The sequence below is a fragment of the Osmerus eperlanus genome, chromosome 1 (assembly GCF_963692335.1).
Source record: "Osmerus eperlanus chromosome 1, fOsmEpe2.1, whole genome shotgun sequence".
Taxonomy (NCBI): domain Eukaryota; kingdom Metazoa; phylum Chordata; class Actinopteri; order Osmeriformes; family Osmeridae; genus Osmerus; species Osmerus eperlanus.
Genome location: NC_085018.1, coordinates 10,647,054 through 10,673,570, shown reverse-complemented (window position 1 = coordinate 10,673,570; position 26,517 = coordinate 10,647,054). Strand labels below are relative to the sequence as shown.

At 41.2% G+C, this 26,517-nt stretch overlaps 3 protein-coding genes across 4 annotated transcripts; all 3 read left to right on the top strand.

Moving 5' to 3' along the window:
• Positions 1 to 10,231: 10,231 nt before the first annotated feature.
• Positions 10,232 to 13,040, top strand: tnfrsf18 (tumor necrosis factor receptor superfamily, member 18). The gene is made up of 7 exons (XM_062458508.1): positions 10,232 to 10,367; positions 10,540 to 10,665; positions 11,023 to 11,157; positions 11,237 to 11,324; positions 11,439 to 11,515; positions 11,595 to 11,711; positions 11,877 to 13,040. The coding sequence occupies exons 1-7, from the start codon at positions 10,241 to 10,243 to the stop codon at positions 12,032 to 12,034; spliced, it is 828 nt and encodes a 275-aa protein (XP_062314492.1). The 5' UTR covers positions 10,232 to 10,240; the 3' UTR covers positions 12,035 to 13,040.
• Positions 13,041 to 13,163: 123 nt separating this feature from the next.
• Positions 13,164 to 19,201, top strand: arl8ba (ADP-ribosylation factor-like 8Ba). 2 transcript variants are annotated; one of them, XR_009929947.1, is made up of 7 exons: positions 13,164 to 13,368; positions 15,843 to 15,923; positions 16,616 to 16,689; positions 16,962 to 17,055; positions 17,212 to 17,279; positions 17,474 to 17,633; positions 17,791 to 17,970. XR_009929947.1 is itself a non-coding variant. In XM_062458522.1 (7 exons), exons 1-7 carry the CDS (start codon positions 13,246 to 13,248, stop codon positions 18,221 to 18,223), a joined length of 561 nt encoding a protein of 186 aa, XP_062314506.1. In that variant the 5' UTR covers positions 13,167 to 13,245; the 3' UTR covers positions 18,224 to 19,201. The 2 variants fall into 2 exon arrangements, 1 of the variants encoding a protein (XP_062314506.1); XM_062458522.1 differs by lacking the exons at positions 17,474 to 17,633; positions 17,791 to 17,970 and adding exons at positions 17,977 to 18,047; positions 18,174 to 19,201 and having other exon boundaries at positions 13,167 to 13,368.
• A 354-nt stretch (positions 19,202 to 19,555) lies between these two features.
• edem1 (ER degradation enhancer, mannosidase alpha-like 1) lies at positions 19,556 to 26,424 on the top strand. Its single transcript, XM_062458484.1, has 12 exons — positions 19,556 to 20,184; positions 20,644 to 20,716; positions 20,938 to 21,041; positions 21,362 to 21,533; positions 21,694 to 21,877; positions 22,251 to 22,425; positions 22,802 to 22,922; positions 23,231 to 23,401; positions 23,805 to 23,878; positions 23,998 to 24,094; positions 24,205 to 24,387; positions 24,591 to 26,424. Exons 1-12 carry the CDS (start codon positions 19,715 to 19,717, stop codon positions 24,678 to 24,680), a joined length of 1,914 nt encoding a protein of 637 aa, XP_062314468.1. The 5' UTR covers positions 19,556 to 19,714; the 3' UTR covers positions 24,681 to 26,424.
• The last annotated feature ends 93 nt before the right edge of the window (positions 26,425 to 26,517 follow it).

The following is a 26,517-nucleotide window of genomic DNA, read 5'->3' as shown; positions in this document are numbered from 1 at the left end:
CAATTTCAAAAGACTAGTTATACTTTCTCATTACAAGCTATGCAATTTGTAATACTGTAGTCTGACCTTCATGCCAGAGGGAGATATGTTGCCATTATCACTGTATGTTTAGCCTGGTCTTTATTGTTTTTAAAGTATGTAGAGACTCTCCAATCATCTGGTTGCTTTGTAGTTACACATTTCTAGACTAAACTGATAGTCATGCAGTTCCAGTGGAGACATACATTTAGTCATTTAGCAGACGCTCTTATCCAGAGCGACTTACAGTGAGTACAAAGACATTCCCCCGAGGCAAGTAGGGTGAAGTGCCTTGCCCAAGGACACAACGTAATTATGCACGGCCGGGAATCGAACCAGCAACATTCTGATTACTAGCCCGATTCCCTAACCGCTCAGCCACTTGACTCCCTTGACAATTTCTTCCAGACTCTTCTTTCATTGGCTCCCTTGCATAGACCTGGTGCGTGCGTGTGTGTGTTTGCGTCATCAACCCTAGTTGAATCTCTGGTTCTGGTGTCGTAAAAACTCAACCATATAGGTGTCAAGCAAATGGTCACCAGAGTTTGCGTCTCCATCTAGCCCTTGTCAAACAGTATCTCTTTAAAACAAACAAACCCCCCCTTAGTCCTCAGCCCCAAGATAAGGGTCTTGTGTGTGTACTCAGAGTTCAGATTTGGGGGTAGGCCTCTCTTTGCACACAAGGAATGCTGAACACAGTATCATTTTATACAGAATAAAAAAGTTACATCTTCAATTTTTCTGACAGGCAGACACTCCATGTGATGGGGTGTGTCGAGGGGTTACATCAGAGTAATCTTACACATACCTCTCTCTCTCTCTCTCTCAGTATTGACTGGATTCAAAATATTCCTTACATATAAAGTGTTTTACCTAAGACTTGACAGCTGAGACTGTCAATGGAACCGTTGTGGTGGATGTGATCCTGTCTTCTTGTATGAAATGATTACTCGTCTTCTATTAGCGAGGATTTCATGCTATTTTCATAGATTAGCGATTTTCTATCATTTAAAAAAAAGTTTTATTGAAAAAGTAAAGGGTGTGGAAGTAGGCCAGCCATTATTAGAATAATCTGGTGTATATGTGATATTTTATGACACAAATTTGAAAAAGATATTGAGATTAGCGAGGATTTCATGCTATTTTCATAGATTTGCGATTTTCTATAATTTAAAAAAAAGTTTTATTGAAAAAGTAAAGGGTGTGGAAGTAGGCCAGACATTATTAGAATAATCTGGTGTATATTTGAGATGTTTTGAAACAAATTTGAAAAAGATATTGAGATTAGCAAGGATTTCATGCTATTTTCAGAGATTAGCGATTTTCTATCATTTAAAAAAAAGTTTTATTGAAAAAGTAAAGGGTGTGGAAGTAGGCCAGACATTATTAGAATAATCTGGTGTATATTTGAGATTTTTTGACACAAGTTTGAAAAAGATATTGAGGTTAGCAAGGATTTCATGCTATTTTCAGAGATTAGCGATTTTCTATCATTCTTTTAAAAACATTATTGAAAAATTAAAGGCTGTGGAAGTATACCAGACATTGTTGGAATACTCTGCTGTTTGTTTGAGGTTTTATAGTCATAAAATCATTATAAAAGTCATCATTTTTCAAAATTGTATGGGTAATTTTCACCCGGTCCCTAACTCGACGCTGCAAAGTAGCGTTTTCCGAATGTGAGACGAATGTCGAATGTCGAATATGAAACTAACTTCACCTCGGTGTCAGAGCGGGAGTCCCACATTGTAATGTTACCAAATCTTTCATGATGTGTCATCATTTAATCCAAGTTGGACTACTGCAACTCGCTGCTCGCCGGTCTCCCAGCATGCGCAACCCGCCTTCTCCAGGATTCAGAACGCAGAGGCCCGCCTGGCCTTCAATCTACCCAGACGCTCCCATGTTACCCCACTCCTCATCTCCCTCCACTGGCTTCCCATCATGGCCCGTATCAGATTCAAGACCCTGGTACTGACCTTCCGAGCGGTGAACGGGACTGCGCCCGACTACATCAAGTCTCTCCTCCAGCCTTACACCCCCACCCGCCACCTACGGTCTTCTTCTGACAACCGTCTTGTGGTCCCACCTCTCAAGAGCGCCCACTCCCAACCCAAGTTCTTCTCCTGTCTGGCCCCCCAATGGTGGAATCACCTCCCCACCTCCATCAGAGACACTGACTGTCTCCCCACCTTCAAGAAAAGGCTTAAGATGCACTTGTTCCGGGAGTACAACGGTACTTGAATGATTTACTGGACCTGATGTTAGTTTCCTCCAGGAACACAATGACTCTCATTGAGGGACTTGTTGCTCTTGTTGGTTAGTTGTAACTGATTTAACTTATTGTACTCGCTGTGAATTATATTATTGTTGCTTGCTTTTTCTACAGGTACACTCTTGCACTTTTTGAGGTTCATGTTGTTTAATTTGTAACTTGTTTAACTACATGCTCTTATGGTTCTTCCCATTGGCACTTATTTGCTTTTCACAATGTATGCTTCATGTTTTGGCTACCCGCAATGTTTTTGGGCTATCTCGTTGTTATGATCAGTGACCTATGCACTTTTGTAAAGCTCTCTCTTGGAAGTCGCTTTGGATAAAAGCGTCTGCTAAATGATTAAACGTAATGTAAATGTTTAATCAACAACCCACAACATTTCTCTGTTATTTTGATAAAGTTTATTTTTAATGGAAATAAATGGCCTTTACAATATTCTATTGTGTTGTGTTTAATAAAGACAAACCATTGTCTATATTTTTCAAAACAATGAAAAACAAGAACAATATTATAAATGTTTACATTCATTCTAAAGGATCAAGTAAATTTCCAAACAACATCCTTCAGAAATTAACGAGTAGAATGTTAATATATTATGAACATAATTGTGTATTACAGTATCATATACTATCATATTACTTATTACCATGCATGGTTGCATTTTGTAAATTGTTCTGATACTGCTGTCTTAATGAGTTTACATGTCATTCATCCTGTGGGTAGTTGTGAGTAGGCTTTGTTAACAGTGATACCTCACTTACGGAAAATTGTATGTCTGAAAGTTACGTAGATGAAGGGAGTGTGACATTTCAGGTTATCCAACATCCACCACGTGCTTTTGGTGGTCATATGCTGCAGCTGACGTCTCTGAGTTGGTGGTAGCAAGTGTGACGTACATTTGTGGAACCTTCCCATTTCAGGCTAGGGGTGTGTGTGTGTGTGTTTGTGGGTAGCATACAGTGACAGAGATAAAGAGGAAGAGAAAGACAGTGAATTGAAGTTCATTGTGACAGTGTTTGAGAACATGTAAGCCACACATTGGTGGGTGTGAAACAAGAAATAGGGGTGTGAGTGAGAAAGGTCTTGCACTTGCTTATGGTGTAATCATAAAAACAAAGAATGGAATACCCCCTCATTACACAATAAAACTGTTCATAGCATCCGCAAAAATCCTTGCACACACTGTAAAACGTTTTACTGTAAATTTACAGTAATATACTGGCAGCAGCTTCGCCAGTAAACTACTGTTTATTTACAGTAATCATACTGTATTTCAAAACTACAGTACTTAACTGTAAACAGGTATACAGTCACTAACTGTATTATATGAATTTACAGTAATATACTGGCAGCAGCTTCGCCAGTAAACTACTGTTTATTTACAGTAAGAATACTGTATTTCAAAACTACAGTACTTAACTGTAAACAGGTATACAGTTACTAACTGTATTATATAAATTTACAGTAATATACTGGCAGCAGCTTCGCCAGTAAACTACTGTTTATTTACTGTAGGCATACTGTATTTTAAATTTAAGATGCTTTACTGTAAATAGACATACAGTTTCTTACTGTATTATTTGAATTTACTGTATTTTACTGGCAGCTGCCAATATTACACTGTAAATCTGAAAATATGTTCATGTTTTTTTAAATTACTGTAAATAAACATATTATTGAATTTGTTTTACATTTATACACTTGTGTTGGCAGCATAAAGAAATCCTATTATAAAAATCTCAAAAAATTGCAGCTTTAAACTGGAAGACTACAGAAAAATATCAGTCCTAAATAACAATGAAAAAAAGGCAAGATTCAAAATCTAATTAACTCTTTATTTATACTGTAAATATCATGTGAGTATACGTACATCAGAGTTTGCAGTTTTGTGAACTGTATCAAAGCCGTAGCAGAAAAAGTTAACACCCGTTTTGCAGCGTGTTTGTGACGTTGAACATACGCACCAGAAGAAAAAAACAAAGGCACTCGTCTACGTGCAATGGAAAATGTGTCTATCATTTTCAATCTAAATCATCTGAGGCAGATTATTATACACACACTATTATATAGCCAGTAGGGGTGGTACGGTTCATGAAAAAACACCCGAACCGCTCGGTTCGCTAGTCTCGGTTCGGAGCATGTGTGTAGCGCTCGGTTTGTCAGTACACTGTTAATGGTCACTAACCTCTTACTGCTGTACCGAACCGTGGGTTTTGTGAACCGTACCACCCCTAATAGCCAGTCACAATCCCAATACACTACAAACAGGGAAACTGCTGTATATAACTAAACTAAACAACACAAAATGAGTATTGGCCCTTTATCTGCATATATTGTTCACTGATGAAAGACAAATGGTATCTGCGCTTAAAACAATGAGAAAAGATCAAACAAAGTCCCACTTGAAGTCGTTGAGCTTCCTGATTAGGGTACAGACATGCGGGTTCACTGTTGATGGTTTCTTCTGGACCATCTTTCCAGTTTTTCTGCTGTCCACTGTATGCCTTTGATCCTCTCTCAGGATTAATCCCCATGCAGATTCTAAATGACAACATAACAACACAAATGCTTTAGGTTAGTGAAGAAACGGTTAATTTTGTAGGAGAACATATAGACTTTCAGTGTTAAAGGAGCTACAGCTTAATTTGTATTTTTTTTTAGTATTATAGTAAGTAGTATTCAGCTACTAAACAAGTTTAAAAACGGTATATTATTTATACCAATGTATAACTACACATTCCAAAGGAAAAAAATATTTTAAAGCTTAATACAATTATTTTATTATAAGTTGACTTTTTTCATCCTGTATTTGTGGAGAACATTTCATGAACATAAGAGCTGTGTTTTTATAGTATTATTTTAGAAAACTTTAATGAGGAAAAATATTATTTTATTTTGAAATGTCACAAAATGTAACAATGCTGCTTGACGGTATACGCACAACCGGCACATACGGGTACTTCGCTAAAACTCAATGCCGCGCCCCCTTTTGGGGGATAGAAAACAGACGGTCCCATAGAAGTCAATGCAATTTGACGCAATTTTGACAAATGTGTGTGGATTTATTTCTTGTTAAACAGATGGTTTGTTTTATACACGCCTAATGTTTATATTGTGACCTTGCCTGAACCTGAGCACGATACCTTAATAAACTAAGTTTGAACGCCGCTGGTCTGGCCTATAGCCTGGAGCCTGTCTAGTCTATAGCCTGGAGCCGGTCCGGTCTATAGCCTGGAGCCAAAGCCAAATCTATCAGGATCTACTTTAGGACATGGCAAGAGGACAAATCGAAGACCAGAGTTTTTGGATGTGTTGTTTGTGCAACAAACTACTCAGCAACCTTTCAGCATAGTTATTAATTCAAAACGGTTTGTTTAAAGTAAAAGTTTGTAGTGATTTACATTTCCTCTGTCGTTACGCTGTTGTCGTCTATGGGGAACGCGGGATTGTTTTCCCCTAAAAGTGGGCGTGAATCTGTTCAGAGACTTCCTATGACGTTGCTCTGGTTGTGCATATAGTTACAGGGCTGCCGCTACAGCATGACGGGTGACGATAGGTACTTACGGTAAAGCAGCCTATTGTGTGCTGCACATTGTACACCAAATGAGCTGCGCACAAGCAGACCTATGGTTTTGGTCTGGTTTCACCCAATCCAGATTTAGTGTCGCGAAAAGATGTCAAACCCCTAAGTATTTTTATTATTTTTTACATTTTAGTAAATGTATATGCTTGTAGTACATCAGCAGCTTTAGCTACTGAAATTCTAATCTTGGAGCACTTAATCAATAAAAAGTCAATCCAGGTGTGTAATATGTGTGGGAAATCTCCTACCTCTGAATGAACTCCAATGAGCATGCAGCATTGTCCTGGTATTGCAGGTTAAAGTTGTAGTACGTTGACATCAGAACAGCAAGCCCCAGCACAAAGGACACTCCCTCACTGACAACCTGGCCCTCCACGCTCACAAACCAGCGCTGATCAGTCAGCAAAGTTGGACCTGAAAAAAAATATGAATAGTTAATAGAAATGGCAACAATATGATTTCACTGTACATAAATTAATTTGATCTGAATTTATTTACATATCCACACGATTTGATTCTATGTCTTCATACGTATGGCTAAACAAAATATTAGTTTTATCTATGGCATTGTGGCTTTACCCAACAAATACAAACCCTGATGACTTTCCGTCAGTGTATTTTCCCCTATAGCCCATGGTTTGTTAGGTCATGACAGCCTTTACTATAATGCACTGCAGAAAACCCTGTTTTTTATTGATGTGGCTATCTAAATAAGAGATGCACTGATTACAACTTTCTAGGCCCATTCTGCTTTCCGATTTTCTCTGAGTTAGGCCAGCCGATTTAGCCACACCATTTTCCTCTAGATCTTTTAGATCTGTTACAAGTGAGCTAAATACTTTGTCTTGGCCAAAGTACTTAAAATCCTGCTCTCTACATAATAAAACCAGCTGCATTTGATCCATACTTGACCGGTTGTGGGGAGCAATATCGGCCAGTGTAAAGTAAACAGCAAGTATCTTATGCTTCTTTTCCCCCGAGCCTAGTGGATTTGCAACCTCAAAGGCATCCTGATATAGTATGAGGCCCAAGGAGTTAGCATCGGATTTAAATAATGCATGCTCTGTCACATTGGTACCATCCCACACATCCTCCAGTGTATCTTTCGGCTGAGCTGAGGAACACACCTGCTTATGTGAATAAACCTGTTGCCTGACTGATTCACACTGGAAAAGTGACTTGAGTGTCTCTTTCACAGGCACATACTGGGCAAAGCATTCTTTTCCTGACTCATTCTGACCCAGACAGAGAGGAACTGGTTCAACATATCTGAACTGATTTTTGAAAACTGTTTTTCTTCTTTTATCAGTTTTTAATGTACCAGAGTTGCATTCCCGGAATAGGTCTTCGGATTTGAGGATATCTAAAATGTTGTTAATATCCCCCTTTGAGATTCCCCGGGCAACCAGCTTCTCTGCAAATGTAGCCGATGTGTATCGGTGAAACTCACTCCTCAGGTATGTAACAGGCCACCCGCATCAATGAATAGCTAGCTTTTCGTTGGCGTAGTTGGTAGTGGTGGCGCTTGGGAAGCCAGAGGTGGTAAGTTCGAACCCAGTGCGGGACGATTTGCCCGATACCTCTGACGGAGCTTGCAAGACCACGTCTGTTACACAAGCTTATGGAATACATTAGATTGGCTGATATCATGTATGCCCTGGAAATCCTCAATAATGCACTGTATGACTGAAGATGGTAATAACAGCTTTGCCTGCAGTTTAAGATAAAACAATGCCAAACTGTTCAAGAAAATGGACTCATCTACATGTTCAAGAAAAACCTCTGAATGCTCCCCCTCTGTGTCATCATTATCCTTGCCAGCCAACATGTCTGCCTGCCTACCCATGACTTCTGTCTGTTCACTCAAGCCTTCGACCTGCTCACTGACACACTCCATCTGAATATTTGCTCCTGTTTCTGAAGTCAGATGGCTTGCAACACCTCCTACTGTACTTTTTTTGTGCATCCTTGACAAATGTGATGAAAATGTAGACACCACAGAGAATATTTTATCACAGTTTGTATGTGGACAAGAAACTGACTTGCCTTCTCTAATATGGCTCTTTAAATGAGAGAACAAATTTGAAATATTGTCACACTTGACGGTGCAAAAATCCACATGACAAGACAGTATTGTTTCATGGCCGACAAAATGACTTGTAGCATTAACGTTACCAGATGGCCTCTTATTTTTATCTGGGTGATCTCTATATACATGAGTTTTGAAAACAGTTATGTTTCTGAATGTACGCTTACAATTAGGTAGGGCACATCTAAAGGATAGGTTAGGGACATTTCTGTGAATTTTCATATGCCGAACAAATGCAAATTTTGTGTCACAGTCATGACCACAAAGTTGACAAAGGAACATTTTGAAATGTTCGTTAGCTAAAAAAAGAAGAAAAAGGTCTGTTAACTAAAGTTAGTTTAAGATGGGAAAAGGAGCAAATATGAAGCCACCCAGTTTACAATAGAACCGTTTCAAATGTTCGTTAAAAAAAGTCCGCCAAAAGTGTTTTTGAAAAATACAAATTTTGGGTTGAGGATTTTTAGGTTTTATTTTTAAAGAACGCCAAAATGTCTGTACAGTATAACGTTAGGCTCATTGAGGAAAATCTTCTAACGGTAGCTAGCTAACTAATTGTGTTAGTGGTAATGTTAGTGACCGTGACCTGTCAACTAACATTAGCTAACAACATCAACTGATGCTTAACTTTACTAGCTAGCTAGCTTAACGTTAATGTTACTGAGTGATCTGCTGCCATTTATGACAAAAAATAAATCGATAAAACTATACTAATAACATTTCAAGGCATGCAGGCAAACAAAAAGATTTTGAAACTTACATAAATGTTGAAAAAAACGCTGAATCGCGTCCTCTTGCTGCAGCTGCTACTGTCCATGCGCTTTCCTTCTCAGAGACTGCGCATCACCGACTGAGTCCGTGAGAAAAAGTCACCGTGAGAAAAAGTGTCACGGATCTCTCGTGTCCTTCACCCTCCCCCCCCCCCCCACACACGCACACGCACACACTCATACAAATAATAGACTCTTTGCCGTAAGATATAGTCCTGTTATATGCTAAATATTTTCTCACTAATTATTAGCTGCTAATCACACATATTTTCCCTTAAAGCATAATTTGGAAAGAGTAGCAACAGCGAAATGTGCTGCATGTCTTGAAATAGACTGGTCAGAAAAATAAATATGTTCAAATTCAAAGAGTAATTCCCGCTTTTTTCTTTATTTTCCCGAGATGCACTGCGATTAACAGTAAAGTCCTGTAATCTGCAACATTATGGAGATGATGCTGTAATATCATTATTTTCTCCCAGAATGCATTGCCACTTACAGTATGATCCTGTATAACATTAAAACAGTAAGATACTGTGAGATTTTAGCTGTAAATTTACATCAAAGGTTTACAGTGCATGTACAGATGTTTTTTATACCTTCATTCACCATGTGATGTAACACACACGTGCAGAGAACAAGGCACTGTGCCATCATACCACCTTTACTTTTAATCACCCCAGTACTTACCTCACCCTATCTTTCAGCAAACCCCATAACAAGGCCCTCCAAACCCCTTCTTTATAACTTTTGTATAACTATTCTTTGAATTATCTTTGGTCCGGCCCGCCATGGCACTGCAGGAACCATATTATTAGGTGCATTATTCGTTGGCAGCAGCAATATTTTAATATGTGGAAGAGGACCGTGGAGGCTCGCAGCGTTGCGTACCAATGTACCAAAAAAATTCGCTCGCGCGCTCTGGGCACTCGAATTAACTGTGGAATTCCTTTCTAGCTAATCAAACCCAGAATAAGTTGTTGGTTTGGGCTAAGCTCCGAATGTTTACAACGTATGGCTCCGCGCCTGATTAACACTCAGATCGATAAGCAGTCTCAAAAATGGTAGCAATATAAAAAATAATACGATCCCTTTCCGTAATGATACCCCCCAAGAAATGTTCGATGCACCCCTAGTCAAAGCAGGCTGCATCCGTGCCAGCTAACATCACAAAGCTCACCAAACAGAAGCAGTTCCAGCCATCACATTAAGGGTGAGTTAATTAAATGTTTGAGTTAATTAAATGTTTGACCAAATATAGCAGGCACATTTTTAAGTTGATAATTCTGTACGGCCCCCGAATGATCCATCCATTTCAGAGTGCTTTACATACAAGTATATGCATGCTTTTTTAGCAACATCCTACTCACTTAACGTACTTGCACTTTGTGACTGCGACCACAGCTTCGTAACAGTACATAGCATGGTAACCACACAGGCCGGCGTGACGTCTGCATGTCGACTCATAAAACCTGTCAGGGAGTTGAGCGGAGAGGAAACTGACAAGAATGGACGTGTTTCATCTTTATCAGACAGTTATTTGTTTTTTGACTGTTTGGACAATTGGACTGGCGGTAAATTGCAATAATAATCAGTTTGAGAGAAATGGATTATGTTGTGATGTTTGTCCTCCAGGTAAGCAATGCTAACAATTGCAACATATAGGGAATGACAAAACAATTTATTTTATAAAGTTTAGATGTTTATTTACAGTTGTAGTTTAATAAAATGAAATCAATGCAGCCACATCAACACAATATTTATCTCCGTTTTGATTGTGTTGTCGAACATTATTTCTTGCTCTTAGGAAAATATGTCAAGGAGACCTGCACTAAGGATAAAACCACTGTCTGTGTCAACTGCCCAGAGGGCTATTTCTCTGAGTACCCTGACAGACTTCAGAGCTGTCTGCCATGCCTCCAATGTGAACAGGGTAAGGAGTAAATTAATTTGACATGAACTTCAATGGTTCAAAATGGAGAGCAAATTTGTTTTCATCCTCACTACATCTGAGAATCCCTATCTATTTCCTTGGTGTCATTAACGTTTGAAAACTACTATTAACTTGTCAAAACATAGTATACCACAACACAAGAATATCTAAAGCTCAGAGGACTATCTGATTGAGATATTATGAGAAACTGCACTTATGGTACTGAAGTGCATCGTCCTTCTGAATTGACCAGATTTGTCCGTGCTATCAATGTCAAATTGTAAATGTAATGTGTTTTATATTTCTCTGTGGTACTTCATCTTTATCACCTGGACATATTGTGTCTTTTCACTGCAGATTATAACAGAAAATGCACCCTGACCACAAATGCAAAGTGCTCATGTCGATCTGGTTTCCGGTGCTCAGACCATGTCTGCTCAAAATGTGAAGAGGACAAGAAATGCCAAAAGGGGGAGGAACTGAAGATGACCGGTAAAAAAACACTCAGGTTTTGAAAGAGAAGGTTCCTTATTATTTCACATTCAACAACCAGGTTTTCCCTCAATTGCAGGTTCCAGGGATTATTCCTTTAAGTGTGAGCCATGCCCTGATAACACATACTCTGACACAAGGGAGGGTATCTGCAAGCAGTTTACACGGTAAGATGACTATGTAGAGACATTGTGTCATCAGAGTAGAGCTTTACACATTTACCATCTGAACTAACAATGTGTACTCTGGTACCACTGAATGTGGCAACTTCTAATGTACAGGTGTGGTGACATTGGTCTCGCAGTGGGATTTCCTGGAAACAAGACCCACAACTCAAATTGCCATGCTCATGCTCATGGTATGTTGAACATGACCATCTAAAACATTGAGATGTATTATAATGCATTGTTTTGATTAATCACTTGGTCGTCCATCAGCCCAGAGTGGCACCCTGCAGATTACAGCCATTGGACTCTTCTTGTTTGCCTTTGCCCTCCTGATATTTCTCTCCCAAACCTGCATAAAGAAAATCAGGCAGAGAAAACGCAAAGCCAGTGAGTACCAAAGAGCTATATATTTGATTATGTCTCATCACACTTTTATTTAATTAAGTAATCAAATAAACTTGCATTAATAACTAGTTTTACAGTAAACAGCAATGAGTGGCTTGAGTGCTATTCAGTGGAAGAAACAGTCTGCCAATGTCCTCTCCCTCACAGGAAACTGTCCTGTAGCAATCATCTCAGCAAATGTTCCAGAAACTTCTTGGTGTCCTCTGTCGAAAGAGGAGATTGGGAACCAGCTGATCCAGCAGATCAAGCTAAACTCAATACATAACAGCGTTCTCTCTCTGGAACACCAGCAAACTATGCTCTGACCAGAATGGTTATCATGGTCAGATCTCTGAACTGAAAGAGATTACATTGAATTGAAGATTGCAGGACATTAAATTGCTGGTGTTTTCTGTTGAGATCCTACCCTGCATTTGGTTTACAGTAGTTACCTTTTCTCATATAAAATACTTTTAAGTGACAATATACTACAGTTTAACTGGTGAACTAATTGACGAATCTGACATCCCTCTGATCTGACTAATTCCTCTGATCAGAGTGGCAGGTTCTATAAAATGTTATTCTTATCTTTTCATGCTCATTTGTTTGTCTAAAGTGATTTTTTTTCTTTCTGTTTGTAGTTTGTAGTTTGTTAGTTTGTTCATTTAGTTGACTTGCAACTAGAAAGTAATGTTCTCTGTTTATAATTGACATTTATTTTTTTAGATTTGTCGTGTGCACTGCATAAATACTTAAGTGCAGATGTAGTCTTTTACATAAATCTTTTCAATTGGTTTTGTAAATAATAACGTGAAACATGTGTGAGTCAGGTGGCTGAGCGGTTAGGGAATTGGGTTAGTAATCAGAAGGTTGCCAGTTCAATTCCCTTTGCCAAGTTTGTGCCAAATGACGTTGTGTCCTTGGGCAAGGCACTTCACCCTACTTGCCTCGGGGAGAATGTCCCTGTACTTACTGTAAGTCGCTCTGGATAAGAGCTTCTGCTAAATGACTAAATGTAAATGTGTAACACATGAACGGTGACATAAAAAAAGACTAGGTTAATGCAATCAATACTTTTTTTCAGATGACTGGTATGCATATGTTATGCAATAAATGTATAAATCATACATACATTTATGTTAGGGAGTCAGGCTAGTAATCCGAAGGTTGCCAGTTCGATTCCCGGTCATGCCAACTGACTTGCCAAGTTTGTGCCAAATGACGTTGTGTCCTTGGGCAAGGCACTTCACCCTACTTGCCTCGGGGAATGTCCCTGTACTTACTGTAAGTCGCTCTGGATAAGAGCGTCTGCTAAATGACTAAATGTAAATGTAATGTTGAGTCATGGATTGGATTTAAGTAAGAGAAGGGTATAATTATGAACGCATCCACGTGGGGGCGTTGTGAGGCATGGGCAAGGACTAAGTCATATGACAGCTGACAGCCAGCCAGCCAGCCACTTCCTTGTCACTTTTGCGGAAACGCCAAACAGACAACAACAATTACAGCAAAGTTCAGTGAGCACGTCAACCCGAAGATGCTGGCCTTCATAAACCGGCTTTTAGACTGGTTCAAGTCACTGTTTTGGAAAGAGGAGATGGAGTTGACTCTTGTTGGACTTCAATACTCGGGGAAAACCACATTTGTTAATGTGATCGCTGTAAGTCTTCTAGCCTCAGTGTTAGCAACCTAACACTTTAGCACTCTTGACGACTTCTAGCTAGCTAACAGCTAGGCTAGCCAATTAGCTAGCTACTACGAGCTGTGTAGCTATCTTAGCACATCCTCATCAGCTTAGCACACACATTGTAGCTAGGCTAGCTACATCACTAGCTATTGTTATTGTACTCAGCTTGTTTTCCTCAGCTTTTGAATAGCTCGATTACCCACACAGAGTGGACAGCTAGTGTCAGGTGAGGTAGTCAGGTGGCTGAGCGGTGAGGGAGTCGGGCTAGTAATCCGAAGGTTGCCAGTTCGATTCCCGGTCATGCCAACTGACGTTGTGTCCTTGGGCAAGGCACTTCACCCTACTTGCCTCGGGGAGAATGTCCCTGTACTTACTGTAAGTCGCTCTGGATAAGAGCGTCTGCTAAATGACTAAATGTAAATGTAATGTAGTGTAGCTCTATTGATGGACTACATACAAACTCAGAGCTAGGCTTACCATGGCAGCTAGCTGCTAGCGTTAAGTGTTTCCAGCATCCCCAATTTATGAACGTGCAACATCGTAGGTATCACATAGCGCTTGCTTAGCTACATGTTTACCAACAATGGAAAACTAGCTTGGCTACTGTAGCCATGTATTTTATTTAGTTTCCCGTAGATAGCTGGAGATCAGGCTACTATAGACAGCCACATTTGAATGAATTCCATATTCTGCTCCATATGGTGGTGTCATTCAACATAGTGGTGCAGTTTCTTAGAACACCCTGGGTAAATATTACTGGATGTAGCACAACTCATATTAATTAGGTTTGGTTTACCATCTGCCAGTGTTTTAGTCCACATAGGTAACCTAACCCAGTGACACAGCTTTAGATAACAATGAGTATATATTTTCTTTAGCTCAAGAGTGCCTTAAGATAAAATAAAGTAGACCAAAAGAATCTATCTTCTCTGTACATTTAAATTCAAAAGGTTTTCATTTTAATTGTACACTGCTGTTATTATGCTCCATGTTGTTTCAAAGTTGCACCACATCAATATTGGTATCTACCTCCATCAGTCTAACCATGAGTTGGCATTGACCATGGCTGAACCTGAGAGCTCCCCCTGTTGCCCCAGCAGCAGTAGTTATAGTGTTAACTGGTTCTGCTGTATTGTACTGTGTACGCCAAGGTCTTCTCAAAATCACTGCCTTGTTATTTTGCCACAGTGAATCAAAACACTAACAGAACATTCAACATTTTGTGACAAAGCTAGTGGATGTGAACACTTTTTGGCTTGCTCTTTTGCAATGAGTTGCACAAAAACAAGGTCTACTGTATTGTGCAAACTGTATATTACCAGTATTTCAAAAGGATGGCTAGAATACAATAATCTCTGGAAATTGTTTATCTTTCCTATTGGGGCTGGATATATTTGAACACTGATATCATGACATCTAAGAACTGACAATAGCAATGCTATGCATTCTAACTCTGATGCTACATGCTTGCCTTTCACCTATTTATTGTATTCTCAGTAATAAGTCAATATGTATAATCCATGTTTGTATGTTCAACCCTGTTCTGTGACACATTTGTGACTAAGATCCCTGTAAATGATGTAGCAGTGATTGGTGATGGTCAGAATTGTATGAATGGACACAGTGGGGGTGGTGCTCACAGGCTTCAGTCATGAGATCTCTGCATTCACTTCCACTTAGTTTTTGCTCAGGTGACTTTGCTAGTCATGTGGTACTACAAGTGAGCCAAAATATAACTGATTGCTACCACAGAGACTGTAAGGATGCAAGAAAGGGGGAACTTCTGAAGTCTTTATGAAAATGAAATTCTAACAGTTTAAGTCCTATTGTCACTGTTAAAGAACAAAGATGTCTTTCCTTATGTATAGCTGGATTTCCCCTCACTGCCTCTCTGTCTCGGGGAGGTTTCCTTTTTCTAAATCCACATAAGAATCTTGGAAATCTGATATTTACTGCTGAAGCCATGACCACTCAGAAGCCTTTAGCTTACTTTGGCATTGCAAAAGTGCAATGTACAGTCGTGGCCATAGGTTTTGGCAATGACATGTTGTGTTTTGCAAAGTTTGCTGGTTCAGTATTTGAGGAAAATGTTTTCACATGTTTCTATAGAATACTGGAATACAATAAGGAACATTTCATATTTTTCAAGCTTTTTTTGGAGCAAAAATTTTCAATATTTGCAAATAGTCCCCTCTTGACAGCAATCAATCTGCTCTTAAAATCCAATCAGAATGATAGTGATTTCACCTGGCTAGAACTAGTTCACACTTTCCCCTGTGCTGATGATATGACTTACTGAAATTAAGTTTAGCAGTCATTTTATGCCAAGGCCCAGCAAGCTTTGCAAACACAAAATGTATGTCGCTCCCAATACTTTTGGCCACGGCTGTACAGCTATAATAGTATTTGTTTTGTGACTATACATGTTTTGTCTTCTCCTATTTCAGTCTGGGCAGTTCAGTGAAGATATGATTCCCACAGTTGGATTCAACATGAGAAAAGTCACAAAAGGAAACGTCACCATCAAGGTAGGTATTATCAGCCCCGTATATTCAAATAGATAAGATTCAACTGGATTTGTTGTAAAAATAGTAACATTTTATAAACTGAGGAGTAGAGCGTAGAGCTCTCCGTCACTGTTGACCTCACCTCTCGCTTGGCAAGACACCTAGGCGTCATCCTTGATGACAACCTGCAAGCACCTGGCTTGCACTTTGGAGGACATTACTAGTGGCACCTTCAAAACCTGGACTTTTCTGCATGGTGTATTTGAGATCCGGATAGCACATCTCGCCACCAGACTGCACCTACAAAACTGTTTTTTGATGTTGCAATTAAAAGTACTATGTGACATTGTCGTTGAGATGTTGTACTGTGCCGGGTGAAATGCCACCCGTTCCCTGGCTCTAACCACCACGATACTGTTAGAAATGCACTTCTGATCCCTGCTCAGCTGCGGGGCTCTCTGTATGCACTGTTTATGTCACTTTCAAGAAATCAATCGTATGTATTTATGCAGCACATTTAAGAACAAGTGTCAACCATTTTGCCTCAGAAACGAAGCAGATCGAGCTTTGGACAAAAGTCTTTGCTAAATGAATACAATTTAAATGTCTGTAGCTTTGTCATGTTACAGCTGTGGCATCTAGTGTCAGTCGGTAGGACGCCCCTTTTATATATATATATTTCTAAAACATATTTCATGCTTATAATTTTCCAGATCTGGGACATAGGGGGACAGCCAAGGTTCCGGAGCATGTGGGAGCGCTACTGTCGTGGAGTCAATGCCATTGTGTACGTACCCTACCCGTTTGGCCTTCCATGACAGTCTTCATCGGCACCATGGTGTAAGAGTTATGGTTAACGGTGTCAACAACAGTTGTGGTTCCTGAACATTTAGGATGATAAAAAAGCATGACCTTTTATGATACTTTATATGCGTTTTTTTGTGTTCAATTATTTAGATACATGGCGGATGCAGTTGTGGTTCCTGAACATTTAGGATGATAAAAAAGCAGGACCTTTTTTGATACTATATATGCTTTTTTTGGTGTTCAATTATTTAGATACATGGTGGATGCAGAAGATAAAGAGAAAGTGGAAGCATCCAGAAATGAGCTGCATAATTTATTAGACAAGCCGCAATTGCAAGGAATTCCTGTGAGTACCTGTATGCAGGAAATAACATTCTATACAGATGACTTCAGTTTGACACTATAGGCTTTCACGTCTTTCATCTGCTTTGAAAAACGTGCAACATTCATAAAATGGAGGGATGTTTTGCCACAAGAAACCTGAAATGTTGTCCATTTTCAGGTGTTGGTACTCGGCAACAAAAGAGATCTCCCCAGTGCCTTAGACGAGAAGCAGCTCATCGAAAGAATGTGAGTCAGAAGGATGTCATGGGAAACAAGGGACAGTGTACCAGAGCTCTACTACCTAGTGGACTCAACACAGTCACAAGCCTTTTCTATTATATTCCTCCCATGTGATTCTAATGTAATATTTTTTATTTCAAGAGAAACCATCTGGAAACAAATATGCATTGTTTTTTACTGTTATAACATTCTTCCGACAGCATATTGTTTACATGCCAAGAGGAGTGTTTTGGAGCTTTTGTTTATGCTCTGCCTGGATTTTCTAAATGGACATAAATTGATTCCAAAATGAACGAGGACATTTTCTTAGAGCAGTGTTTCACTCCAAACGTATATCTGGCGTCTATAACGGTGACCGAAGTTTTTTTTTTTTTGTGCTTTAGCTTAACCCTTGAGCTGCCTTCGAGTCTCAACGACCCATCGTCGTGTTGCGACAACTTAACCCAATACAAGAACAAAGTGAAGCATTTTTCTTTCAACCTTCGTGCTGATGGGGGGGGGGGGGGGGCTGAGACAGCCCGACGGTTAAAAGAAAATGCTTCACTTTATTTTTGTGTGAGGTAAAGTTGTCGCAACACGACGGTGGGTCACAATGACTGAAGGGTCACAATGACCCTAAGGTAACACAAGGGATTTATTCATGCTTCCCACTGTTTCATTGTGTTGGAGGAATGTTTACGAGTCACTTTCTTCGGTTCTGCAGGAATCTGGCAGCAATCCAAGACAGAGAGATTTGCTGCTATTCTATTTCCTGTAAAGAAAAGGACAACATAGGTGGGTGAGGGCTGTAGAGGCGGCGTCGGCATGTGTCAGTGTCCTATGTCGCAGGCCTCTGTATCACACACTGATCTAACCATCAGTCACTCCTTACCAACCCTCTGTTCCTCTCCACCTTTCCAGACATCACACTGCAGTGGCTCATCCAGCACTCCAAATCCCGGAGAAGTTGAAAGTGCAGGATCAGTCTCCCAGCTACATCTGCCATGTTCCCCCCCTGTTCACTTTGTGAAATGCAGTTGTCCCACCAACTCACTATGCTGCCCTCCTCTGCTCGTGTCTCCCTGTTACTGTTTCGCCCCCTGGTTCTCCCTCTAACCCCTGTAATGCACTACTAGATGTCCCCTACATCTCTACCATAGACACAAAATCCGCATTATATCTTCTGGAATTTGCAACTTTGGCCTTCGATACTGAGAATATCAGTCATAATCTGCTGGCTAAATGAAAGGTATATCCAGTTGTGTAAGCCCCAAAATCCTGTTGTCTGTAACACCAGTAGCGTTGGGGATGGATTGGCACCATATCCTCAGGATGACTGTTTAGTCAGTCTATGGGGTCTCTAGAATCATGAATGATACTAGGTGATTCTATAAGTGTTCTCAAGATAGTCCAGTAGTGAAGGAGAGGAATCCAAGTGGACTCCTTCCTGTCTATGTTATGTTTAACTGTGAGATTGTATTTTTTTTTTATGGCTATTGCTTTTTTTTTGCCAAATCAAAGCGTATCTCTCAAGGAAATTTATATTGTTTTAGGGAAGAGAGTAATGAAGTAAAAAAAGAAAAACAAACATTAAAAATGTAGTTTTGTAGTTCAGAAGGTATGTATGAATATCAAGCTGGCAAGATTTTTACTGAGAAAGCTGAGCATATCTGAATGTGATTTTATTTAAAGTTTGAATGTACGGAAGGTAAATTTGTATTGGATTGTGTGGATATCAGCCCTTATTGTGTGTAATTTGCCTCAGTGGAATGATGTCCTCTGTGCTGTCTATAAGCTTGGAGAGAGAGAGAGTGGCAGAAATTACAGTGCCTTGTGCAATATCTCTCACCTCTGAAGCAAAGCAGCATGAAAGGTGTGCCTACTTCAGCAAATAAAAAATTTAAAACCCACTCATATTCAATAAATCAAATGGCATGCTTTTTAATTTAGACGGTGGTGTTATTGTATTCACACGCACAGATTTCTTTACATCCGCCGTGTTCAACATGTTGTGTGTTCTCTACTCATCCACTCAATATTTCATAAATATTGTAGTACTGGTAATAAGCAATGTCAGAATGAGTGTCACTGTCGCCTAAATCGATGAAAATGAACTTTCTGGGACTTCTGCTTGTGGCTATTTTCCATTGGCCAGAAAGATGTCTTGCTCTAATGACGAGGCATGCCACAATTCAGAGCTAGGATTCTGATGGACGTGCAGTCAGCCAATTGCAGTGACTTGCCTGTACCTACATTCTAATGACGACTTGACTGAAGGTCCAATCACACTTCAAACCCGGGGAGGGGCTGGTTTGTTGACAGGAAGCAGAAAGTGGTGCGTTATCAGACAGCCTTTTTGTGGCTTTTGACCAAAGAACAGTTGGTGCAAAATACTTCAATCGTATTTACCTCGAAGGTCAGAGGAAGTTAATTATGGTTTTTAAGACCGACTCTGGGCAAAGATGCAATGGAGGTCAATAGTAGTTGGTCTTCTCGTGCTGAGACTGACTCTCAGTTGTCTGTTATGGTTAGCGTTTGGTTTGGTACCGAGCTGGGGTTTCAACTTCCCTTTAAATTTTAATTTCAATTTGCACAAAATAGAGCTGTTCAGAGAGAACGAGGGGGTGACCGTGAAGACTAACTCTTGGTCACAGCAAACACAGAACCATGGAGAAAGTGACACACGACAGACCTCATGTCCCAAGATGGGTGATGACTCCAGCAAAAGGTCTTACCTGAATCTCTTTGATGGCAACAGGGACGAATATGCAAGGAAGTACAACTCCTTCCCAGACACCCTCAAGACAAAAATGAGACATATGGCTAAAGAAATGTTTTACTTTGGATATGACAACTACATGAAATATGCCTTTCCCGAGGATGAGCTGAATCCTATTGACTGTCAAGGAAGGGGGCCTGATGTTCTGAACCCGTGAGTCTTCCAAAAAGTGAAATAATACGTATTGTAGACATTCAGCATAATTTAGGTCTATGTGATCTGTTAAGAGACCGAGGTATTCCAGTTGGTTAATGGACTGAGCCGTTTTGTGTGGCCAAAATTTGCGACTGTCAGCCATGCATAGCCTTCAAGCAAATCTGATTCGTGGACAGTAAGCAAATGTGTGACTGTAAAGTCTGAGAATTTCAAGTTCACTTCTGCCACGAAGCAAGTTATGTAGTTAGTACAACATTCCTGATAACATTCCTGATAACGGAAAGCTCTTTCTGGAGTTTTTACCATGACAGTCAAATAGCTTTCAATAGTTCACTTTTGTAACTTGGTTCATAGTGCTAAGAAAGGGTCTAATTATGTTCTCTCAATTCAATATAGCCTAGATCTAGTGAATAACCCATGTTCTGATTGGTTGTATTTTTGTGTATTTTCTTTCAGGTCAAACATCAACATCAATGATGTCTTGGGAAACTATTCCCTCACACTCATTGACACCTTAGACACTCTTGTGGTAAAACATTTTGGTTTTATTTGTGTGAGCTTCAGACAAGTTAGGCTGTATAGTCTTTCAGATCAAATAGAATAGCTTACCTATGTGAAAGATAGTGATGTCTGTCCCCTTGGACAATAGGTAGTTAGTGGTGGGTCTGCTCTGCACCAATGTGAAGCTAGGGCTTCATGATTTAGTGTCCGGCATTCAGTAAAGGACTAATGGTTAGTTTCTCTTTTCAGGTGCTGGGCAACGTCTCAGAGTTTCACAGAGCTGTTAAGTTAGTGATAGAAACTGTGTCCTTTGACAAGGACTCAACAGTGCAAGTGTTTGAGGCAAACATCAGGTATACATGACTTTCCTTCAAATGTTTATCTGGTTTTCTACATTCTATGTCTAGATTCTAGAAACAAGTGTGTCAGGGAAGTGTTTCATTTCCATGGTAAATCATAAGATGTGTTAAATCCTAATCTGGCTAAAGGCTGCATGGCATGCCTGATAATGGCAGTTATAAAGCTCCAGGAAACTGCCAATAATGTGTCTAATCCAGAAAAGTCGAGATCATATGTTGTTTAGAGTAGAACTAAGTACATTTGTCTCCAACCCTACCAAAAATGTCAGCAGTCTTAATCACTGACTTGCTTTCCTTTTTTGTCTTTTTAAAAGGATTTTAGGAAGCCTTATCTCATCTCACATTCTCCTGACTGACTCCAAACATCCCTTTGGAAATGTGGGCCTGAAGGACTATGATAACGAGCTGCTCCACTTGGCCCACGACCTGGCCGTGCGCCTGCTGCCCGCCTTCCAGAACACAGGCACCGGCATCCCCTACCCCAGGGTGAGAACATGCTGCTGCTGTGGATGCTAATGGTCCACGCAAAGCCCGAGGGGGAGATATCAGTGCTCTGGAAATCCACTCTCGCACTCACTCTCTTGACAGTTGTCTTTTGTCTTTTGCTCGTGACCTTTGATCCTGGGTTTGGTTTCCCCTTTCCCAGGTGAACCTGAAGAACGGGGTTCCTCCGGACAGCATCAACGAGACCTGCACGGCAGGGGCGGGCTCTCTGCTTGTGGAGTTTGGGATCCTCAGCCGCCTGATAGGGGACTCAACGTTTGAATGGGTCGCTCGACGGGCTGTCCGGGCCCTCTGGAGTCTGAGAAGCAATGAGACCGGCTTGCTAGGTCAGTAGAGAAGATTTGGCATTGGTGTTACGTTAAGCACAACTTAACTATATAGCAATACATCCTTGAAGTTACACAGGAACTGCTATGCAGTTCCACATCATTACGGTTTAGCGGTACAAGCTGTTGGGATGGGAGAGGTTGGGCTTTCCAGGGTTAAGTGGGTGTTACCGTCGATCTTGTTTTGCTGACACAAGTTTCAACCGCCCCATTACTGACACTGTGATCCAAATCAATGTACAAGGGAGGATTTGAACATGCATCTTCTTGTTCTGCAGTCAACTGCTGTACCAGTAAACTACACTGTGCCATTTGTTTGAACATTTGTCTCTACATCAAACATGTTTTTGCCGACCACCTCTTCAACCTGCAGGGAATGTGGTGAACATCCAGACAGGCCAGTGGGTTGGCAAGCAGAGCGGTCTAGGAGCTGGGATGGACTCCTTCTATGAGTATCTGCTCAAGTCCTACATCCTGTTTGGAGAGAAGGAGGACTACCGGATGTTCCAAGCCGCTTACGGGAGCATCCAGAACCACCTCAGAAGAGGGTCAGTACTGCACTATGGAATTAGGGGAGTCAGGTGGCTGAGCGGTGAGGGAATCGGGCTAGTAATCCGAAGGTTGCCAGTTCGATTCCCGGTCATGCCAACTGACGTTGTGTCCTTGGGCAAGGCACTTCACCCTACTTGCCTCGGGGGAATGTCCCTGTACTTACTGTAAGTCGCTCTGGATAAGAGCGTCTGCTAAATGACTAAATGTAAATGTAAATTAGAAAGACTGGATGCTATCTTGAGTAGGTTGGTGGGCCCCCTGTTGTAGATCGGGGTGTTTCTATAAACAGCAAGACGCTCTTTCTCTGAACCACACGCTTCCATACGCAGTTTTCAGCATGCACGTTCTACGCCGTCCTGTTTCCCCACGCAGGAGGGAGTCCTGTAACGAAGGGGAAGGCGACCCACCGCTCTATGTCAATGTGAACATGTTCAGTGGCCAGATCATGAACACCTGGATCGACTCCCTGCAAGCGTTCTTCCCTGGTCTCCAGGTAGGATTGTGGGGGCTCAAGCGAATGATCTCCCCGAAAATACACTTGAATATACCAAAAATATACAAGAAAAAGTCTGAAATGTACGTGTTAGTGTGTGATCGTTTTGCGTCATCAACGTCACCTCTGCATTGTGTGGCATAATGGACTGCTGCCTCACCCATGACATTGTTCTCTCATGTTATCTCATTTACCTGACCTGAATTTGAAACTTGATCCATCATACACTTATCATATGTATATTTCTGTTGTCTCTGGAAGAAATAATTGGCATTGTCGTCTTCTGTTACCTTCGACGGCCTTTTTAGGTTTTGAGTGGAGATGTGGAGAATGCCATATGCTTGCATGCCTTCTACTATGCCATCTGGAAGCGCTTCGGGGCTCTTCCTGAGAGGTACAACTGGCATCTGCAGGCTCCAGATGTCCTCTTCTACCCTCTGAGGCCAGAGCTGGTGGAGTCCACCTACCTACTGTATCAGGTACCAGGACATGACCCGCCCCACGTCCAACACATGAACAGTTAGCAGCAAAGTTAGCAAAGCAGCAGTTAACTTTAGTATTTCATGCTGTCCCAAGATCAGTTAAAAGCCAAGTCTGGTCCATTGCCAACTTCTCTTAGATATATTTCCTGCGAATCTTTTGGAGGGTGAAGGTTTTACTGTATGTGTGTCATTATACCCGCATGCATGTGCAGTTTATAGTGTGGTTTGACCCAAATTGTCCTTGCAGGCAAACAAACATTGATCATTTTGTAACCGTACATCATCTAAATGACAAGAAATGCATTGCTGTCTAAAGATATGCGTTTCTAATTGTATGTGGAATTCCAAAATAGTCTGTTTAAGTTAAAACACTTTCTTCTTTTTTTTTTTTACCTCACAGGCAACTAAGAATCCATTCTATTTACACGTTGGAATGGATATCCTTCAGAGTCTGGAGAAACATGCCAAAGTCAGGTGAGAGACGTCGCTGTTTTCACACAGAATCAGAAGGGGGATAAATGGTGTCGTTTCACAGGAACAGGATCAAGAAGTGCAGTGATTTCGACGCATTTCAATAGTCGTGAAACTCCTAGGTGTGGTTACGCTACTCTTCACCATGTGGTGGACAAATCCAAAGAGGATCGCATGGAGAGCTTCTTCCTCAGCGAGACCTGTAAATACCTTTACCTGGTATGTACAGTGGGTTCTGCCTGGAGTTTTGGATCAAATGTCCGATCCCTTAGCTCAGTCAAAGGAAGCCCACACCCTCCAATGAGAACACCTGTCTTTGTCTCCCGCAGCTGTTCGACGACGACAACCCGCTGCACAAATCGGAGAATAAGTACATCTTCACCACCGAGGGCCACATGGTGCCTATAGACGAGCGCTTCCGGGAGAAGCAGTGCAACGACCTGTTCCCCTGCCTGGATGACGCTCCGCCCGACCGGCACCCCACCAGCCGGCCTCCCAGCAACAGCACCAACGTAAACCCCCCCCCCCCCCCCCCCCACACACACACTCTCTCCTGCTGGGGCTTCTATGTCTCTGTGGAACTGCCCACTGTGCCCCCACAAGAGCGTGTTTGAGGGGCCTCGTTGTGGGGCCCGCTTGCTCCTTCTGTCCCCCCCCCGTCCCCCCCGTCCCCTGCCTGTAAAGTCACACGTCCGTGTCCTCTGCTTCTCTCCAGTGCGACCGGATCTCCGAGGAGAGACGCTACGCGCTGCCTCTGAAGAGCGTGTACATGAGGCAGATCGATCACATGGTGGGACTGTTCTGAGCTGGAGGGGGAGCCGTAGGGGGGGGGCGCCCGTCCACGCCCCCTCAGTCCCAGCTGTAGTGAGGGGGGGTGCTCAGAGGTGGGTGGGCTCCTCATCCCCCCCCCCCCCCCCCCCCCTCCGCTTGGGTTGTCTACCGCTCAGGACCGGGAGATAAAAGACCAACGTTAGGCAACACTTTCAAATCGAAGTTTGTTCATGTGCTGTATTCATTGAAAGTATACGCAGCCTTTGAGTCCTTCTTTGATTCAAACTTTTTTGGGGAATTTAAGAGGAGACGTAACCCGTTTTGTGGAATCTTGTTCCACAACATTTTCGAGTGTGTGAGTCACTACGGGGTTGGGTTTGAGTACGACTGAGATTAGTTTTTGTTCAGGAATGAATGACACAAAAAGGGCTTTCCTGTTTTTAGGTATTGGTTTAGGTGTGTGTGTACGCGCATGTGTACATTTTCGGAACAAACACCTACGCTGTGAATATTGTGCTGTTGAGGGAACAGTGGCATCCAGTTCCACATTAAGTTTGAAGCTGCTTACTACACAGAGAGATCTCACTACACAGTGACTAGTGCCTCACATCAAATAGGATTTTCACTTGACCTAGTGTTATTTGTCAAGGGCTTTACACTAACAAATGGGAAAGATTCTTAACACAACTAGTCACACGATGGATGTAAATTGGGCAGCTGCCTGTTTCCTAGATTGTGCATTGTCCATTATCTTATATAAATTGTTCACATACACAATTACATTTAACATTTTGAAAATGCTTGCAGAAAGAGTTACAATTTTCATCTATTTAATGAGACCCAGATATGAGGCGAATGGAATTAAGTGACATCCGCATTAAGATTATAGAATAACAGCCCAGCAGTCAATAGTGCATGTGGAAATAAACAGAACATGACATGGTGATAGGTTTTCAGGACTACACAGACCCTTTAAAAGTGCCTTTGGCCTTTTGGTAGCTGAATCCGGAGCTGTGCTTTAGTCCACTAGTTGTGATGCTCATCAGTAGTTGACGTTAGCGTCACAGCAGGTTGACTCAAACTAAGACAGGTCTGAAGCTAAGTCTGCTTTTTAGGAACCTCATGATGTTGAATCAAGAGGAGAAGTATTTATCTCTATGAGGCTATGAACATTATGCCAAGATGGGCACCATTCCTTAATAGTATGTGTGGTGTTGTATCGTATTGACACTGATCATGGCACAGGCTCTCTCTGAAAACACAGGGACTGTCAGGACTGAACAAAGCCATAACTTTGTCATTTCGTTGGTGGATGTTTGTGTGTAAAGTTTCTCGAACAGAATGGATGTGAATTTCAATAGCCAAGCATGAATAATACCGATGTGTTACCTGTCCACAGAGTTTATGCTGCATAGTTATTTGAACATAGGTGTACCAAGTAACCATAGTGACCTGTAGGGTTATGGGACATCACTATGTGTATTGGCATGAGCCTATATCACACGATGCTCAGACAAGGCCTCCCTCACCTAGGGTGTAACCCCAGGAGGATACTCAGGGATTGACGAATATCACTTTCTTTTTGTTGTTGCAGTGAATACTATTGTTGATGACTGTCTTAACATCTTGCTGCCTACAGTGACAAGGCCCAACCTTGTGCATTTTTGGGGGGATCATAAAACAGATTTGTTTTTAAATGATTTTAATTTTGTTTGATTTCTTACTGAAATGTCTCTTGTCAAAATGTCTGCAATAAATGCAAAATACTGTTCATGATACTATTTAGTGCGAGTGCTTTATCCCAAACTGCAGTCCTACATTTGCAAATCGAATGTTACACACATTCTATATTGGTGCCATAAGGAATCACA